This window comes from Chanodichthys erythropterus, chromosome 21 (genome assembly GCF_024489055.1).
Source record: "Chanodichthys erythropterus isolate Z2021 chromosome 21, ASM2448905v1, whole genome shotgun sequence".
Classification (NCBI taxonomy): domain Eukaryota; kingdom Metazoa; phylum Chordata; class Actinopteri; order Cypriniformes; family Xenocyprididae; genus Chanodichthys; species Chanodichthys erythropterus.
In genome coordinates this window covers 40,891,266-40,910,675 of record NC_090241.1, presented here as the reverse complement: position 1 = coordinate 40,910,675, position 19,410 = coordinate 40,891,266, and the positions used below count along the sequence as shown (strand labels likewise).

Below are 19,410 nucleotides of genomic sequence, written 5' to 3'. Positions count from 1 at the left end.
TATTCAGCTTTAAAACTAGATCCATTTTACCCGTGGATATACAACTCTGATGATACTGACATCAGAGCAATGTATTGCGTGCAGCCAAAGTGGTGGATGTAGGGATGCTGCAGGTGCTGCAGTGCCCTCTTGTGTTATTTAGAGAGAGATGAAATTCATATTGCAAGCTTCTTGCAGGCTATTGTTTTTAATAATAAACCCAGTTTCACATGAGAACTCTGGTCGTGCATGCGTGATATCGCATTTTTTCCTTGTCACATCTCCCGTGTGTTTGGTTGTGAAACGTAGTTTGCATGTCAGACAGAGTTGTCCGCGATTCTTCCTATTGTAAATTCATGCAGTGTGATACCTTCTGTCATGATCCATCGTGCAGTTTGAACACAGCAGCGACTGAATGCTGGCCAAGATAGTCATGCAGTATGAAAAGAACAGTGACCTGACTACTTTGAAAATCGTGCAGCCTGAACTTGGCTTCAGACAACCCCTATAAAAACTCTAGACCAAATTACATACTGTTATTTGTGCAAACTCCACAGTGCTCTAAAAAAAAATCCAGCCTTAATGTGAATAACTGCAATTGCTGATGTTGTATAATCCTCACACTTCTCTTCATGTGTTTTTTGACGTCCCTGAGCTGTTGTCTGTGCACCAATCTTATGCACCAAAACCATGCTTTCATTTAATTGTAATATGTGTGATAGAAGATAAAAAATAAAATGAAAAAATATAATAAATAGAGCCAAATAACAGAACCTGCAAAGACAATTTTAATGTCAGTCTCAGGTAATAATAAGGTTCATGTCTTACACACACACACACACACACAAACACACACACACACACCCACCCGAATGTATGGGGGAGGAGAGAAAGAGAGCGAGAGAGCGAGAGAGAGAGACTGAGACAGATTGAGAAGATCATTTAAAAAACAAAAAAAATCTTAATTGTGACAAAGTAGTCTGTGATATTTTTTTAAATATACCTGCACAAACAGTATAATTAAAACAAATAATTTTTTCTATATATATATCAAAATGATAATATATGCTTGATTTATCCAACCCTGTTTTAAAAATAGGTATATGCTGCCCTCTAGTTGTTACTCTATGTAAGACATTAATTATATTTGATTGAAAAATTGACTAATCTGCCTATTTTTAATTACACATGCTTTTTGAATAGGAAAAAAATGAATAAAATGTGTTTATTTCAAACATCTATATTATTCTATATATAATTTAATTGTGTATAGTGTTTTTTTTAATAGAGAAAATTAGTCATTCCGTTTACCTTTTTTTACATTACTTCAGTCTATTACCATGGCAAGACGGTTCGAGATATCTATTATCCGTTCTCAATTTAACATCTTCAATGTCTTAGCAACATGTAAAAAATGTTTGGTCTGAATTGAATAAACTCCCTAGAAGTAGTAGTTTAAAATTCAGAGTAGTAGTAGATTTATTCAGAGCCTGTTTTGTCAAAAAATTCACATTCAAACCAAAATAGCAGACTTCCTGTTGTTCGGAGCTAATGACTGTAAATTAGAAAATTATCCGGCTTAATGAGAACAATAAGTGTACCAAGTTTGGTGACTGTAGGATAAACTAACCCCCCGACTTTTGTCAAAAGGTGGCGCTATAGAGGCCCTGCTCCCCGCCCGTTTCTATGGTTTTGCCCATGTCTGCTGGTTGATATCTCTGATGTGTGCATTGAGTTTCATGCAATTGGAAGCATGTTAAGAGTCTCAAAAGCTTCCAAAACTAATATTAAAGTTCAATGCGTTGCCATGGCAACAGTGTTTGTGATATCACTATTCCCTTTCAAAGGTCTACATTCACCATGTCTTAACATTATTCTGGTGAAGTTTGAAGCAAATCGGATAAAAATAAGATGGTGATCTCAAAGCATTTTGAAAGTGACACACTTCCTGCTATTAGTTGGTGGCGCTATAACTTTGACTCACAATAGTCACATCCATGTGATCGGACTACTACAACCAACACACTCGCGAGTTTGGTGGTGATTGGATTAATCGCCTAGGAGGAGTATATCAAATTCCAGAGCATGTGTTTTTCAAACAACCCGTAATAGCTGACTTCCTGTTGATGTGACGTATAACTTAGAGTACGAAAGTTTTTTGGCCCGATGATGTCTATATGTGTACTGAGTTTTATACTTATATGTGCAAGCGTGTTTGATATGTAGACCAAAATTTATGACCCTGTTCAAGGGGGTGCTGTCGAGCCCTCCTGCCACGTCTGGATACCAGCTTCTGCCCGGCCCTGATGGCCGCGGGTTCCAATGTATGTGCAAAGTTTCATGAGTTTTCGAAATTTATGACCCTGTTCAAAGGGGCGCTGTCGAGCCCTCCTGCCACGCCTGGATACCAGCTTCTGCCCGGCCCTGATGGACGCGGGTTCCAATGTATGTGCAAAGTTTCATGAGTTTTCGAGCATGGTAAGGGCCCCAAAAATGCCCGAATAGTCGGAAGAAAAATAATAAGAATAATAATAATAAATATAGCTGCAAGCAGCAATTAAGGGGCCAAGCACAAAAACTGTACAAGAAGCCAGCCAACATGGCTGTGAGCATCAGACCAACTGCAACAGTGAGCAATTAAAGACCTATTAAGATCATTTTAGGCAAAAGAGCTGATAAATGATAAATGAGGATTTACTGTTTCATCACTTTCGACCAATAGGTGGCGCTGTGACCAAATTAATGTGGTATGGTCAGAGTGAGGTGACAATGACAATCGCAAAGTTTGGTGTCAATATGTCAAAGCATTGCAGAGATACAGCTTCAAGAGTCGTTTTTGAATCATGCCTCAGATTTGTTGCTCCGGTGTACGAAAACGGTTTGACATATCGACTTGAAATCCATAACTTTTTGTCTGCATGGTCTGAAAATGATACGGTTCGATTTTGGTGAAAATCGGAGCAACGGTCTAGGAGGAGTTCGAAAAAGTATGTTTTTAAAGAAAAACAATATGGTGGACAGGAAGTTCAGCCAACTATAGCAAATTTGATATCCGTGTTCTCGGCATCACCCAAGGAATATACTGAGACCAGTTTCATTACAATCGGTAAATATATTCAAACGTTATTAACATTTTTGTAAATTTCATAATAACTTTTGACCACAAGGTGGCACTGGTCTGAAACTTCTCAGGCTCCTTCAGGGCATTGTTCTGATGATCCATACCGAGTTTCGTAACGATACTTGAATGCGTTCATAAAATACAGCACTTTAGCACAAAATTCAAAATGGACGACGGCCAAAATGGTTGAAATGGGATAATTGGATATCATTTGACTCGGCATGACTCCCTGAATCCAAAGAGACCAAAGTTATGATTTTTGGACAAACCCATCTGAAGTTATAAGCAAAAATAACCATTTTTCTTATCTCCGCACCAGTAGGTGGCACTGCGTTGAAACGCTGCATGGTGCCTCATGTCATGATTTTGATGAGATGTACCAAGTTTGGTCTGAATATGATAAAGCATTGCGGAGATACAGGTTCAAGAGTTTGTTTTGCATCATGCCTCAAATTCATTACTCTGGTATACGAAAACGGTTTGACGTATCGACTTGAAATCCATAACTTTTTGTCGGCATGGTCTGAAGATGACACGGTTCAATTTTGGTGAAAATCGGAGCAACGGTCTAGGAGGAGTTCGAAAAAGTAGGTTTTTAAAGAAAAACAATATGGCGGACAGGAAGTTTAGCTGACTATGGCAAATTTGATATCTATGTTCTCAGCATGACCCAAGGAATCTACTGAGACCAGTTTCATTACAATTGGTTAATACAGTCAAAATTTATTAGCATTTTTGTAAATTTTGTTATAACTTTTGACCACAAGGTGGCGCTGGTCCGAAACTTCTCAGGCTCCTTCAAGGCATTGTCCTGATGACCCATACCGAGTTTCGTAAAGATACGCTAATGCGTTCGTAAAAAACAGCATTTTAGCACAATATTCAAAATGGCTGACGGAAAAAATTGCCAATATGGGAAAATTGAACATGATATCATTCGACTCGGCTTGTTTCCCCGAATCCAACGAGACCAATTTTATGATTTTTGGACAAAACCATCAGAAGTTATAAGCAAAAATGACAATTTTTCATATCTCCGCACCAGTAGGTGGCACTGCGCCGGAACACTGCATGATGCCTCTGGTCATGCTTGTGATGACATGTACCAAGTTTGGTCTGAATACGATAAAGCGTTGCGGAGATACAGCTTTGTCAATTTTTGCAAGCACTCTGCACAATTCGTTCGCTTATTTTACGAAAACGGTTTGAGGAATTGACTTGAATTCCATAAATTTTTGTCAGCATGGTCTGAAGATGGTCTGAATTTTGTTTCTAGCCCTTACGGTTCAAAAGTTATTAACAAACATAAGTGCAACTTTGGACAGCTGGTGGTGCTAAAGGGATTGAGTTACAGACTCCAAATTTGTTATGGACAAAGGGCAGACTGTCCTCTAACTGTGTGCCAAATTTCATAACTTTCCCGCAAGCGGTTCTATGGGCTGCCATAGACTTCAAGAGCGGAAGAAGAAGAATAATAAGCGTACGGAACGCCAACAATAACAATAGGTGCCTAAGCACCTTCGGTGCTAGGCCCCTAATAATCCTAAAGAAAACAATAGGGCCTTCAGCCCCTTGGGCTTTGGCCCTAATAATAATAATCCTAAAGAAAACAATAGGGCCTTCAGCCACTTGGGCTTCGGCCCTAATAATAATAATAATCCTAAAGAAAACAATAGGGCCTTCAGCCCCTTGGGCTTTGGCCCTAAATATAGCTGCAAGCAGCGATGACGCGCCAAAGCCGGTGGCACCACCACCACGGTGGCTTCAGGTCAACTGTGCACGACGGGCAATGGCAATTTAAAACGGTTAAACATAAAAGGACTATGTCAATTTCACACCACATTTACTGCAGCGGCTGATGCTGCTATGATGACAAATCACATGCATGAGATCGTTTAAAGGTTTTGTGAAAATCACAGGCAAATGCCTGTTCACGCGAGTGACAATCATGCAGTGAGAGAATCGGCAACGAGTCGCTGACACCTGTGAGATATTTGGCACGCTAAATATCTGGACCTGTCGGCGATTCAAAATCCTGCTGTGTGAAAAGTGTTCTGACTGAAAACTACATCGGCAATGACTGACAGCCAATGAGAGAGCAAGATACAGAGCAGCGGGGAGTTATAGACCACAATATCAGCAAGCACTACTACTACTTTGAAAATCATGCAGTCTGAAAAAAATAATCCAGCCTTAATGTGAATGTCTGTGGTTGCTGATGTTGTATAATCCTCACTCTTCTCTTCATGTGTTTTTTGACCTCCCTAGCTGTTGTTTGTGCACCAATCTTATGCACCAAAAGCATGCTTTAATTTAATTTTAATATGTGTGGTATAAAATAAAAAATAAAATGAAAAAAAAAAAAAAATAGAGCCAAATCTCAGAACCTGCCAAGACAATTTTAATGTTAGTCTCAGGTAATAATAAGGTAAATGTCTAGATTTTTCTGCTCACTTATGCAAGTTTTATTTTAAACAGTAACTTTTATAATCATGTGAAATTTTACTGAAACAGGGGTTTTTAATAAATTTAAATCATGTCAATAAATAATGAATTTAAAACTTTGGTAATACTTTATAATAACTGCACACTGTGAAGCATTAGTTAAGTATTAGTAAATAGTCAATTCATCATTTATAAAGCATTGATAGACATTAGTAAGCAGTTTATAAATACAGCTATAAATGCTTTGTTCTTGATTTATAAGCATATATTTAATGTGTTTAATAATTGTGTTTTCATACTTTATTAATGATCAATTTTTCATTTCTAAAATTAAGTATTACATTATTTACAAACCAGTCCTCACACTTCTCTTTGTGTGTTTTTAGACCTCCCTGAGCTGTTATTTGTGCACCAATCTAATGCACCAAAAGCATGTTTCATTTAATTTCAATATATGTGGTATACAATGAAAAAAATACAAAAATAAATAAATGTAACCAAATCACAGAACCTGCAAAGACAATTTTAATGTCAGTCTCAGGAAATAGTAAGCTACATGTCTAGATTTTCCTGCTTACTTATGCAAGTTTATTTTAAACAGCCACTTTTATAATCATGTGAAATTTTATTTTAATAAATTTGAATTATATCAATAAATAATGAATTAAAAAATTATTTTAGAAAATTATTTAGAGAACTATTCCTGTAACAATAGGGATATAAATGCCCGAATAGTCGAAAAAAAAATAAAAAAAAATAATAATAATAATCCTAAAGAAAACAAAAGGGCCTTCAGCCCCTTACAGGGCTTTGGCCCTAATAATAATAATAATAATCCTAAAGAAAACAATAGGGCCTTCAGCCCCTTACGGGGCTTTGGCCCTAATAATAATCCTAAAGAAAACAATAGGGCCTTCAGCCCCTTGGGCTTTGGCCCTAATAATCCTTAGAAGAACAAGAGGGCCCTGCGCGCTAATTCACTTTGGCCCTAATAATAATCCTTAGAAGAACAAGAGGGCCCTTCACCATTTCATTGGCTTGGGGCCTAACAATAGGGCCTTCAGCCCCTTGGGCTTTGGCCCTAATAATAATAATAATAATAATAATAATAATAATAATAATAATAATCCTAAAGAAAACAATAGGGCCTTCAGCCCCTTGGGCTTTGGCCCTAATAATCCTTAGGGGATCAAGAGGGCCCTGCGCGAATTTTCGCTTGGGCCCTAATAATAATCCTTAGGGGATCAAGAGGGCCCTGCACGAATTTTCGCCTGGGTCCTAACAAGAGGGCCCTGCACGCTAATTCACTTGGGCCCTAATAATAATAATAAACGGAGCAATTCCAATAGGGTCCTCACACCATCGGTGCTCGGGCCCTAAATATAGCTGCTAGCAGCGATGACTGGCCAAAGCCCGGTGGCATCGCCACCCCGGTGGCTTCAGGTCAACTGTGCACGGCGGGCAATGGGCATTTAAAACGGTCAAACATAAAAGGACTACACTGCGTTCCAAATTATTATGCAAGAGACAAATCAGTAAGATTTCTGTACAATAAACATTCAGATTTTAGTTTTTCTAAGAAAATGTTTGTTCGTTTATTTATCCATGTCTTTTTAGATAACTGGTATCAACCTCAGACAAAATAATTTGCCTATGGAATAATGGAATAATTAATCTATGGAAACCCTACTTAGAGGTTGTTCCACATTATTAAGCAAGGCACAGTTCTCATGCAATATGGGGAGGAAGAAAGATCTTTTTGAAGATGAAAAGCATGAAATGGTGCAATGTTGTGCAAAAGGCATGAAAACAACTAATATTGTGTGAAACTGAATGGAGATTATCGAATTATCATAAGATTTGTGAGTGATTTAGAGTTCCTGTCAAAAAAATGTATTGTGTTAAAAGGGCAGCTATTAAAAAAGCCAGTGTTGAGCAGCAAACAGTTATTTGAAGCTTCTGGTGTCTCTGGAGTCTCAAGAAGCTCTCCATGCAGGCTGGCAATTGTGCGTAAAGATGCATTTCAGCCACTCCAAACCAAACCTCACAAAGAGAAACATTTACAGTGGGTTTAGAAATACATGAAGACTCATTTTTAAATAGTTTTATTCACTGAATAATGCCGTACTACTACTACTGGATGGTCTAAATGGATGGATTTCTGGATGGTTGGTGAATGGACACCACGTTCCAATAAGACTGCGATGTCAGCAGGGAGCTGGTGGGTGATGATTTGGGCTGGAATATTGGGAAGTGAGATGGAGGGCAAATGACTTTTGCAAGATATGTGGAGTTCATAACTGTCCATTTTCAGCTATGGTATAAAAAGGAGGATAGTGCATAGTACAATGCACTATTGTACAATGCACTATGCACTATCCCATGCTGCAAAAACACCACAGCAATAAAACTGTTTGTATTTCTACACCCACTGTAAATGTTTCTCTTTGTTAGGTTTGATTTGTGTTGTCTAAAATGCATTTTTACGCACAACTGCCAGCCTGCATGGTGAGGTTCTCAAGACTCCAGAGACACCAGCAGCTTCAAATACCTGTTTGCTGCTCAACACTGGCTTTTTTATAGCTGCCCTTTTAATACAATACATTTTTTGATAGGAACTTTCATTAATAAGCCTTTATCTGACCGAGTTCTGCTGTGCTCTAAATTACTCACAAATCTTATGATAATTCGATAATCGCCATTCACAAATATTAGTTGTTTTCATGCCTTTTGCACAACATTGCACCATTTCATGCTTTTCATCTTCAGAAAGATCTTTCTTCCTCCCCATATTGCATGAGAACCATAACTTGCTTAATAATGTGGAACAACCTCTAAGTAGGGTTTCCATAGATCTGGCAAATTATTTTGTCTGAGACTGATACCAGTTATCTAAAAAGACATGGACAAATAAACAAACAAACATTTTCTTAGAAAAACTAAATTCTGAATGTTTATTGTACTGAAATCTTACTGGTATGTCAATTGCATAATAATTTGGAACGCAGTGTATGTCAATTTCACACCACATTTAATGCAGAGGCTGATGCTCCAATGATGACAAACCACAAAATCCACATGCATGATTGTGGCAAGGGGGGCGTGGTTCAGCGAACGCTGCAGCGGGGGAGAGCATCAGGAGACGCACGGTGGATTAAGCGCAAATAACAAACACCTTTCTCTCGTTACAGTAATTGGCGTGGAGATAGTATTTAACGCCAGGAGAAACAGGAGCGAGTGAGAGAGAGAAGGACTACTGGCTGCCACACTCCTGGAGACTTGCTACTGTGATTGGAGTGATTAATTTTTGTTTATGACTGCTTGGTGCCTGTCTGCACATCTTTTGTTTGATTTTGCACAAATAAAGCAGCCAGTAGTTAACGCCGATCCTTGTCGTCTTCCTTCCTATTTATACGAACTTTGTTACAATGATATTGTTTAAATTGAGATGACTTTCATGTCACAGAATGTTGTAAGTCAATTTCAAATGAGTGCATAATATCATCATAATCTGAAATGCCTGAGTTTTTTCTCATTGAGAGTTCAGACTGCATGATTTTAGCACCAATTTTAGCTCGCAGACAGGTTTTGTGAAATTGCAGACAAATGCACGAAATCACAGGCAAATCGGTGCTCTGTTACGTGAGTGCTGTGTTACAGTCTCCCCAACCATTTCCTCCACCATATTCTTCTTTTCTTTTTCTTGTTTTCGCTGCAAATCAGGAAACAGGAAATTCGTATTGCAAGCTTCTTGTGGGCTATCGTTTTTAATAATAAACCCAGTCTCACATGAGAACTCCGGTCTTGTATGCGTGATATCGCATTGTTTCCTTGTCACATCTCCCGTGTGTTTGATTGTGAAATGTTGTTTGCGTGTCAGACAGAGTTGTCGGCAATTCTTCCTATTGTAAATTCATGCAGTGTGAAACCTTCTGTCGCCAATCCATAGTGCAGTTTGAACACAGCAGTGACTGAATGCTGGCCAAGATAGTCATGCAGTGTGAAAAGAACAGTGACCCGACTACTTTGAATAAATATAGCTGCGAGCAGCGATGTTGGGCCCAAGCCTGGTGGCTTCAGGGCAACTGTGCACAGCGGACAATAGGCAGTTAAACTGGTTAAACAAAGGACTATGTCAAATTCACTCTACATTTACCGCACTATAAGGTGGCACTATTGAGCCCCACCTCCCTGCCCATTTCTAAGGCTTTGCCCATGTCTACTGGCTAACAATCCTGATGTGTGTGTGGAGTTTCAAACAATTTGAAGCATGCTAAGAGTCTCAAAAGCATCCAAAACGAATATTAAAGTTTGATGCGTTGCCAAGGCAACTGTGTTTGAGATATCACGATTATTTTCAAAGGACTACATCTGCCATGTTTTGACATTATTCAAATGAAGTTTGAAGCAAATCGGGTAAAAATAAGAGGGTGATCTGCTGAAAGTAACACATTTCCTGCTGCCAGTTGGTGGCTCTATAACTTTGACTCACAATAGTTGCATCCATGTGATCAGCTTTGTACAACGAAGACACAGCCAACGTTTAATCAAAATCAATTAATGTATGCAGAAGTTAAAGGGCATATTGCAGGTTAGAGCTTTTGTGATTCAATGTGTAGAAAAATAATGTATGAAATAGATTTTCTTGAAATATAAATACGCTACATAGGCTTCTGGAGTCGTTTTTTGTGAGAGAATTTTACTTCCGCATCTGAAAAATGCCAAATTGGACGTGACGTCATTGCAGGGAACGAGTATTTATACTCGTATAACTAATCACAGCCAAACAATTAGCCTGCTATGTGGTCAAGAGAGCAAGGACAGACCAGAATTAGACAGAATAACGGTCAAAAGAGACAAATTGAGCTGTTGTGTGAGGAGAAGCAGTGGAAAACAGGACAGAGACCGGTGTTAGCTTATAGATTACGTTAGGTAACGACATGTGCTCAGATCACAATATTGTACAGATTATTATCATTAATCAGGCAACAGCAAAGCTATTGGTCATCTAGGAGTAGGCCTAACTGATTACTAATAAACCGTAAGTCTTCATCAAGCTGCATCTCTGACGGATCCGTGATCATGTCTTTACAGAGACCGTCAAAACATTTTTAAACCCTGCAGTACCTTTTTATATGGTATTTTTGTACAAGTTTATATATTCATCTCGAAAAAATTTTAAACCTGCAATATGCACTTTAAAACACTTTGTTTCCCTTTCTTACTATAAATTCGTTGCCTCGCCACAGCCAAACCGTTTGGGATATCCAGCATATGCTTGTTTGCAATTAAACAACTTTAATGTGTTAGCACCAAGTTAAAAAAGTTTGGTGTAAATTGTACAAACCCTGTAGAAGTAGTAGTATAAAATTTATAGCCTGTTTTTTCAAAAAATTAACATTCAAACCAAAATGGCTGACTTCCTGTTGGTCGGAGCTAATGAATGTAAATTAGAAAATTGTCCGGCTTGATGAGAACAATATGTGTACTGAGTTTGGTGACTGTAGGAAAAACTAACCCCCCCACTTTTGTCAAAAGGTGGTGCTACAGAGTACCTCCACCACGCCCATTTCTATGGCTTTGTCCATGTCAACTGGTTGACAATATTGATGTGTATGTCGAGTTTCATGCAATTTGAAGCATGTTAAGAGCCTCAAAAACACTCAAGAATATTATTAAAGTTTGAAGCGTTGCCATGGCAACAATATTTAAAATATCAAAAATTCTGTCTGCTGTGTATTGACATTACACTGATGAAGTTTGAAGCAAATAACAGAGTGAACTCAATGCATTTTGAAAATGACACACTTCTTGCTGCCAGTTGGTGGCGCTAAAACTTTGACTCACAATAGTCACATCCATGTGATCAGTCTCCTATAACGAACACACAGCTGAAGTTTCATAAACATCAATCAATGTATGCAGACATTATAACATATTTCCTGTTTCTCTTTTCTCTCCATAAATTTGTTGCCTCGCCACGGCCAAACTGTTCGAGATATCAAAAATCCGCTGGCAATTTTTCATCATCAATGTCTTGACTTCATGCTGACCGAGTTTGGTGGTGATCGGAATAATCACCTAGGAGGAGTATATCAAATTCCAGAGCATGCGTTTTTCAAACAACCCATAATAGCTGACTTCCTGTGGGGGTGGCGTTTAACTTAGAGCATGAAAGTTGTTCGGCTCGATGAGGTCTATATGTGTAACGAGTTTCATACTAATACGTGCAAGCGTGTTTAATATATGGACCAAGTTTTCTGACTTTTTTTAAGGGGGTACTGTCGAGCCCCCCTGCCACGCCTGGGTACCAGCTGCTGCCCTGATGGCCGCGGATTCCAATGTGTGTGCCAATTTTCAAGAGTTTTTGAGCATGTTAAGGTCCCCAAAAAGCCCCGGAAGACGAAAAAAATAAATAAATAATAATAATCCTTAGAAGAACAAGAGGGCCCTTCGCCATTTCATTGGCTTGGGCCCTAATAATCCTTAGGGTATCAAGAGGACCCTGCGCACTAATTCGCTTTGGCCCTAATAATCGAAAAAAAAAGAACGGCAACAGATACAATAGGTGCCTCCGCACCTTCGGTGCTTGGCCCCTAATAATAATAAAAAAAAAAAAAAACGCCAATGGATATAATAGGTGCCTATGCACCTTTGGTGCTTGGCCCCTAAAAAGAACACCAACAGATACAATAAGTGCCTACACATCTTCGGTACTTAGCCCCTAATAAAAAGAATGCCGACAGATACAATAGGTGCATCCGCACCTTCGGTGCTTGGCCCCTAATAAGCGTATGGAACGCCAACGATTACAATTGGTGCTTACACACCTTTGGTGCTTGGCCCCTAAAAAGAACGCCAACAGATACAATAGGTGCCTCCGCACCTTCAGTGCTTGGCCACTAAAAAAAACACAGATTAACCATGGTTTTTCCACACAAACCATAGTTTAACCATGGTATTTGTAGTTAAACTGTAGTTATAAAAATGGTGATCAATCATCCAAAAAACACAGTTACCACATTTGGTAACACTTTATTTTAAGGATCAGAAATTAGACACTAATTAATGACTAATAACTGCATTTGTAAGTGACTAGTTATGTACTTGTATGCCATTACAAGCTATTTATAAGGCCTTTATTGGCTGTCGTCTTATTTTTGTCTTATAGCCCCTTTATACTTGTTTCTGTCCTAACAATGTACTAATTAGCTAAAATTAAAACAAACTAATAGGTTGTATTGTGTCAATTACACACTTTATAAGTTTCCAATACACTGTGTGAATATGTAGCTTATAAGTATGAAATAAATATAGAATGGGCATTTTAACACAGACATTTAAATTTGCAGAGAAACACTGTCTTTCTAACAGCAAATGTTTACTTTAGAATAGGGAACATAATCTGAAGTAATATTGCATTTATTAGTGATAAATGTGCCTGTTACCTATTAATAAAGGGAATATTTCAGTTATATTTATATACTAACAAATTATTTATAACTGAAATATTCCCTTTATTAATAGGTAACAGGCACATTTATCACTAATAAATGCAATATTACTTCAGATTATGTTCCCTATTCTAAAGTAAACATTTGCTGTTTTCCAAAAAGAAAAGAGACATGTAATATTGCAGTGAACAACTCAGTGTTTATTGTTTTTATGGTTCAAGAGAACAAATTACAGATGAGACACATCTTGAATAATCACAATGAATTGCCAAACAGTTTATTGACAAATTTGTTTTTAACACAAAAGATGATGATGGTCACAGAATAAACTGAACATCTACATCTTTTCACACAGGATACTTCCTTCTGATGTCATGCAAAATCATTCCCAGGGGGCCATTTTTATGTATGTCACCACGCCAGTACGTCCACTCAATTACTTTTAAGTGGTCTTTGAGCCTGCTTTCTGTGCGGTTCCCCCTAAATCTCCACACTGTTGCCTTGCAAACTCCCCACAATCTCTCAATGTTCTGTGTGTGAGCACCTGTCTGAGGATCAACAAAAACCTCCTTATGGTTCACAGTTAGATGGTTATATCCAGCATCTCTGAGACAGTTATAGGCTCTCCACCCATCTGACACAACAGTGCTTCCTTGTCTCACATGCTTCTGGAGAATTGGCATGAGGTGTTGAGCTGAACGCTGATTGACAACTTTCAGAATGGGTCTTCTGAACTCCTCTTTGACCCCAAGCATTCCAAACACCCATGATGCCCTGTTGCTCTGTCTTCCTCGGTTGTACTAAAAATGACAGAATTTAAGAATTTATTGTATCAATTATCTTTACCATAAAGTGTGAACAGATGTAACTGAATATATATTACCTTTCTTTTGTGGCCAAATTTGCTCTCATCAATAAAAACAATTTCGTGTCTTTTTCCAATTTTCAGGTCACCTCTTCTCTTCATTCTTTTAATTGCAGATTTGCAGACTCCACGCAGACGATAACTAAGTTTAGTCAGTGTAGAAGAGCTTCCAGTGATGCCTTCCTGTAGCATGTCCACTTGCCGCAACCTGAGTCCTTGTGAAAATCTACAGTTTAAAAGCAAACACATAGAATACACAGAAAAAAACACACACAAAAAAACCATCAGGATCATAACACATATCTTAATACTCAGTTCACTGTCAATGTTATATTATTAACATTGCTGACAAGTACTGTATAAGTTCTGATATTATATGCTTGAATAATATACTACAAAATATTTTCCTCTTAACACAAATAATTCTTACATAATAACAAATAGTTATTATAACACTATTAAAACAACCCTCATTATGTAACAAACACACAATGATATATTCTTACCTGTAAATAAAATGCATCCATGTCTGGAGGCTTAGATGAGACCTGGAAAATATTGAGCCACTTCGGATGCTCTTGGTGTATGATTTACTGTGGCATTTATCTCGACACACCCTAGCAGAGGATAAAAGAATTAAAATAAGTATACAAGCTTCAGAAAACCAAAAATATATATATATATATAAAAAAAAAATGTAATTCATTCAAAGCAAATGCATAGTTTAAAGACAGATGATATTAATAAAAACACTCCTGTTTTTAAATAATAATTATTTTTATAATTATATAAATAGTTTTATATAATTAAAAATATAATTCTTTTTTATAATAAAATTTTATTATTTATTATTTTAAATGTATTTTAAATGTGTTTTGTTCAGGACGAATGGAATAACTTTTAGTACTTTTTATGTCATTAAACCCATTTTTACAGATTAAAATAAAATTATTAATAATAAAAAAGTTAAATACAAAGATTACAGTTATTTTATCAATACAATTGTATTACTTTTCCAGTTTTTAATTGAAAAAAAAAATGCTATAATGTATTTTAGATAGATAAACATCTCAAATGAAAATTTTCACAATAGACATTTTTTTTAAAAATATTTATTTATTTTTACTTTTACTAATTTCTATGAGACTTGGAAAATATTGAGCCACTTCAAATGCTCTTGCTGTATGATATCTAAATAAACATGTCTGAATCTTTGAGTTGTATTATTCTAACATCGGCATGCATCTAATAATGCAACAAATAGGGTTGCATTCTCAACATTAAACTGAACAAATACATTACTACTAAATAAAACAGACATTTCCTTTATAAATAAATATAATAAACTACATATTATATTACATACATAGAATAATACACTGAATATCATGATATGCCATTTGCTCCAATTGGCATGACATTACAATAGCCTAGATTACATTGTAAACAATAGGCCACGTTGACATAAATTGAGACAGAGGAGAGGCTCCTACACTGAATTTTACGAGAAACACAGTTGAATAATAATGAGCATGGGATAATATAAAGCTTTTCTTACCATGCAGCTTCCTTTTCATTGTAGAAGTCCCTGAATTTCATGATGTGGTGGCATGATGGGCAATACATGTATTTCCGCAGTAATCCTTTTTGCATCAACCAACGAACAAATTTTTTGTTCGTATTCGCTGATGGTCTGAAAAATATTCTCCGCAGAAAATCATAATTTGAAGCCATGACGCTTCACGGACTTTGACACAACATCTGTAATTTAGCGCGTATTGGTAGTGTATTTGAATTTCGCGGGTGGTCTAGACCCGCGCAGTGCACTCGCTTCCTGTCCAATCAGACGCAGCAATCAATCAGTCGAGCAGGATTTCATCAAGAGCTGAAAGAGCATCAAGATCTTGAAAAAGAAACTCTCCACATACCCATCGATCGAAATGGTATGTCCTTTATGATAAACGTTGGCTTTGGTGTTGTTTGTTTTTAAGTTATTTTACATCCATGTTAGTGTTTCAGTTATATTGCTAGTCTACATATCCTTAACTAATTGCTTGCTAGCATTTAAGCTTTGCGTATTTCATTTATTTAACATCTAACGTTAACCTAATTTATTTATTTATTTAGGTATAAAACATTTAATGGTCCTGGCGTTTTAATAACCAAGCTGTTGTGTATTTGATAACAATATGTAAGCAGGGTGATTAGTACTGATGAACAGTTTTATACGTGTTACTTTAACTTGCCAACCCACTGGCTTAAAATGAGATGAGACAAAAAGTATGGTAACTTTAGTATATTTACAAATGCAGTTAAGATGTAATACAGTTAAAATAAAAATAATTTTCTCTTTTTTTTTGTACTTTTGTTAGTAAATTGTACTTTTGTCATCTAATAGAATAAACAAATAACATATTTTTGTTTTTATTGCATTTTACAAAATATCACAACTTTTCTGGGGTTATGAGATAATAGGGTTAATAAAAATAAATTCATGTGAACTTTTATACAGCCAAAGCGCAAGTTGAAGCTACAACACAAGCAGCAGGACTCCATTCAGGAGAGCTCCAACGATGCAACACCCAAAGATCTGGAGGAAAATGAGCCTTCTTTACCAAGCTGCAGCAGCCAGGGTTCTGATACTAGTATGTTGTCATTTTGTCTATGTCACAAATAGCAATGTGTATATGTGTCTATTATTAATTGTTAGCTAACTAATATTTATTTGTGATATGTTGTTTCTAGGCATTTTTTCCATGAAAATGAAGATAGAATTTCTGGAAGAGAAAATAAAGTGGCAAGAAAAAATGATCGGAGAGCTAGAGAATGAACGTGATTTTCTCAGAGAACAGGTTCTTGGGAAAGCCAAAGGACAAGATGTCGGTCAGTATAATAATATGTTTCATGCTGTCTGTGCAGTATTTATTACATGCAAGCAATTTACACATCAGACTTTTAAACTTTTGGCATTTTCATTGATTTCACTTTTATGGCTGCTGAGTGCTATTAGCTTTGGCTAACAGCATTAGATATTTTCAACATTGGCTCATTGTGACATTACTCTGTCTATGCTTTTGCAAAACGTGTCAAATCTGACTAGGAATGATTTGAATTTTCCAAGTGAAATGAGCACTAGAAGTGCAACTGTGCATTTTATTAGCTTTTAACTCAAATGACGAGTACAATGGCTGATTGCAACATTGTAAATGGTTTGTTTTTGACTCTATAGACCTTATTCAGAGCAACACCATGACAGGTATGAAAGCAAGGCTAGAGGGATAGACTTACCAATTTTACAGTGACATCTGCTGTAAAAAGCTCCTAGATGACTTAAAAATTTCCATAGCTTTGTTGTCATTTTAACAATAATACAGCCAATTGTTATACGGTCTATAACATTCTGCTGTTCTATGATATCTAAACTCTTTTACTGCAACACATCTTCGGAAAGAGGGCACATTTTGTTACATTTTGTTCACTCACACTGCAATATTGACGTGCTTCAGTGAGCGAATAGGGATCTGAAGCCACAAAATCAACACACTCAGAATGAAGCAATGTCATCCCACCTGTGACAGGGGTATGTGCAAACCAGGTGAAGGGGTGAAAAAAATGGAAAGTGAATTGTACCTAGATACATGTTTGACACTCTTTGCAAAATTGTACACAGTCATATTTATAAAAATGTATAATCTCTAAAATTCTGAAGATCTGTTTCTTTTTGAATTAGTAAAGTGTCATTCAGATAATGATTAGCTACTTTTTCTAAATAATTGTTGTTTATTGTTTAAGGCTGCAAGGCAGGATGAAAATAAGGTGCTTTTAATGTGTAAACCTGGCAGTTAACTGTTAATAACTGATGTTGTTCTAAAAAGTGATGATTTGAAAATGCTATGCTACACATTTGTTTATTTATTTTTAGCACCTTTCAATGTCAAACAAGAAGTCCACCACCATGATCACAATGATGACACTACCTCCTCATCACGAAGTTTGAGCGAATCTGATGAGCCTGTACTAATAGACAACAAACAGAAGAAAAGGAAGAAGGTGGCACACCATTCCCTTCGACATCACATTAGAGGTCAGTGGCTTTTCTACATTGTTTCTAATGCTTACATTATATCATATAAAGATATGTTGCTGTTGTTTCCCCATACACTTGGATTTGCTTTCAACAATGTTGTTTTAAGTTCATTGAAAAATCAACTTAGTCTTGATCTGGTCCAGAGCTGTTAAATGGATGACCTGCCATTATTAGCAGTAAATGGTTGATTCATTGACATACATTCACTGCATTCATATTTTACTTTTTCATGGTTTCTTTTTCAATTATTAGGTTTGCTTTTTATTTATTTTTTATACCATTGTAAGCGTGTGTTCTCTGCCTATGGAAAATGTTTATAATTTTAATGTGAAATATTTCTATTTAATTTGTTTTTTGTTAAATGAATGACAATTTTCTTGTCACTTACTCACCCTTTTGCCATCTTAAACTTGTATGACATTATTACTTCTGTGGAACAAAGAACAAATATTTTGATGGAGATGTATATCCTCCATATGGATTAAATTACTAAAGACGTATTGAACAAAATGTTTTTCTACTGCCTTTATATTCTTGTTGGAGTTTGAAAAGTTTTAGTACTCATTGACTTGTGTTGTATAGAAATAATATCATCACATCTCCATCAAAATGTCATGGTTTAGATTTTGCTGAAGAAATGAAATATACAAGTTAAACAGCATAAGAGTGAGTAAATCATTTATTATGTATTTTTGAAGTATTCTTTTGACTAAAATTATCTCTGAAATATATGATTTTAAAACAAAAAAATTAGAAATTATATTACATATAAAACAAGGGTGTGTTTCTGCATCCACATTTTTAATTTAATTCCAAATAAATAAAACTAGTCCTAAAGAACTGCATTATCAGTTAACATCACAATGTGTAAGAAATACAAGACTTTTTGTGTTTCTGTTTGCTGTTTTTCTTTAGATATTTTTATTTTAATTATGTTTTGAAAATATATATTTCTTTATTATTTTTGCAAAGTTAAAGGTCCAGAGGAGGTCATCAGCCGCTACAATCAAGTCCTCAAAACCTTCAGGAAAGTTCGCACCATGTCAGAGGCATTCCATCGGCACAATGTTGACAGAGGCACCATTGCAGCAACAGCACCAATAGCAGAGCTTCAGATTGCAGACCCCAAGACCTACAGCACCCTGGTGTTCGATCCAGCTATGGAAACATTGCTTGCTTTTGCAAAAAGATGTGCCAGTAGTGTTAATCCTGAAATTAAAAGATCCATTGAAGATCTCAAAGCTCGAGGGCATCTATTGCCCATTTTGATGAAGTATTGAAGTTATGTGTTGCTGCAAGATTTTGTTCAAGAAAGATCTGTTCAGTAAAAGTTAAAGTTTAGATAATTGTTTTAGATTAAAGAAAAAATATAGTTGGATGTTAATCATTATTTTAGGTTTTTTTTTCTTGTTTTCTTTTTGTTATATTCTACAAATATTAATAATCTACAAGTGAAATT

The 19,410-nt window shown here is 36.4% G+C and overlaps 1 protein-coding gene across 8 annotated transcripts in view; it reads right to left on the bottom strand.

Annotated features, from left to right (window-relative positions):
• si:dkey-237i9.1 (SEC14-like protein 1) overlaps positions 1-19,410 on the bottom strand; it is a 281,973-nt gene that overhangs the window by 75,115 nt on the left and 187,448 nt on the right. For 5 of the 8 annotated variants that reach the window (XM_067373415.1, XM_067373420.1, XM_067373419.1 and 2 more), the window contains one exon: positions 18,994-19,160. The exons of the other annotated variants lie outside the window; for them this stretch is intronic. In XM_067373415.1, the coding sequence (XP_067229516.1) occupies positions 18,995-19,160 (166 nt within the window). In that variant the 3' untranslated portion in view covers position 18,994. Of the gene's footprint in view, positions 1-18,993; positions 19,161-19,410 lie in introns of those variants that run through there. 8 annotated transcript variants of the gene reach the window in all.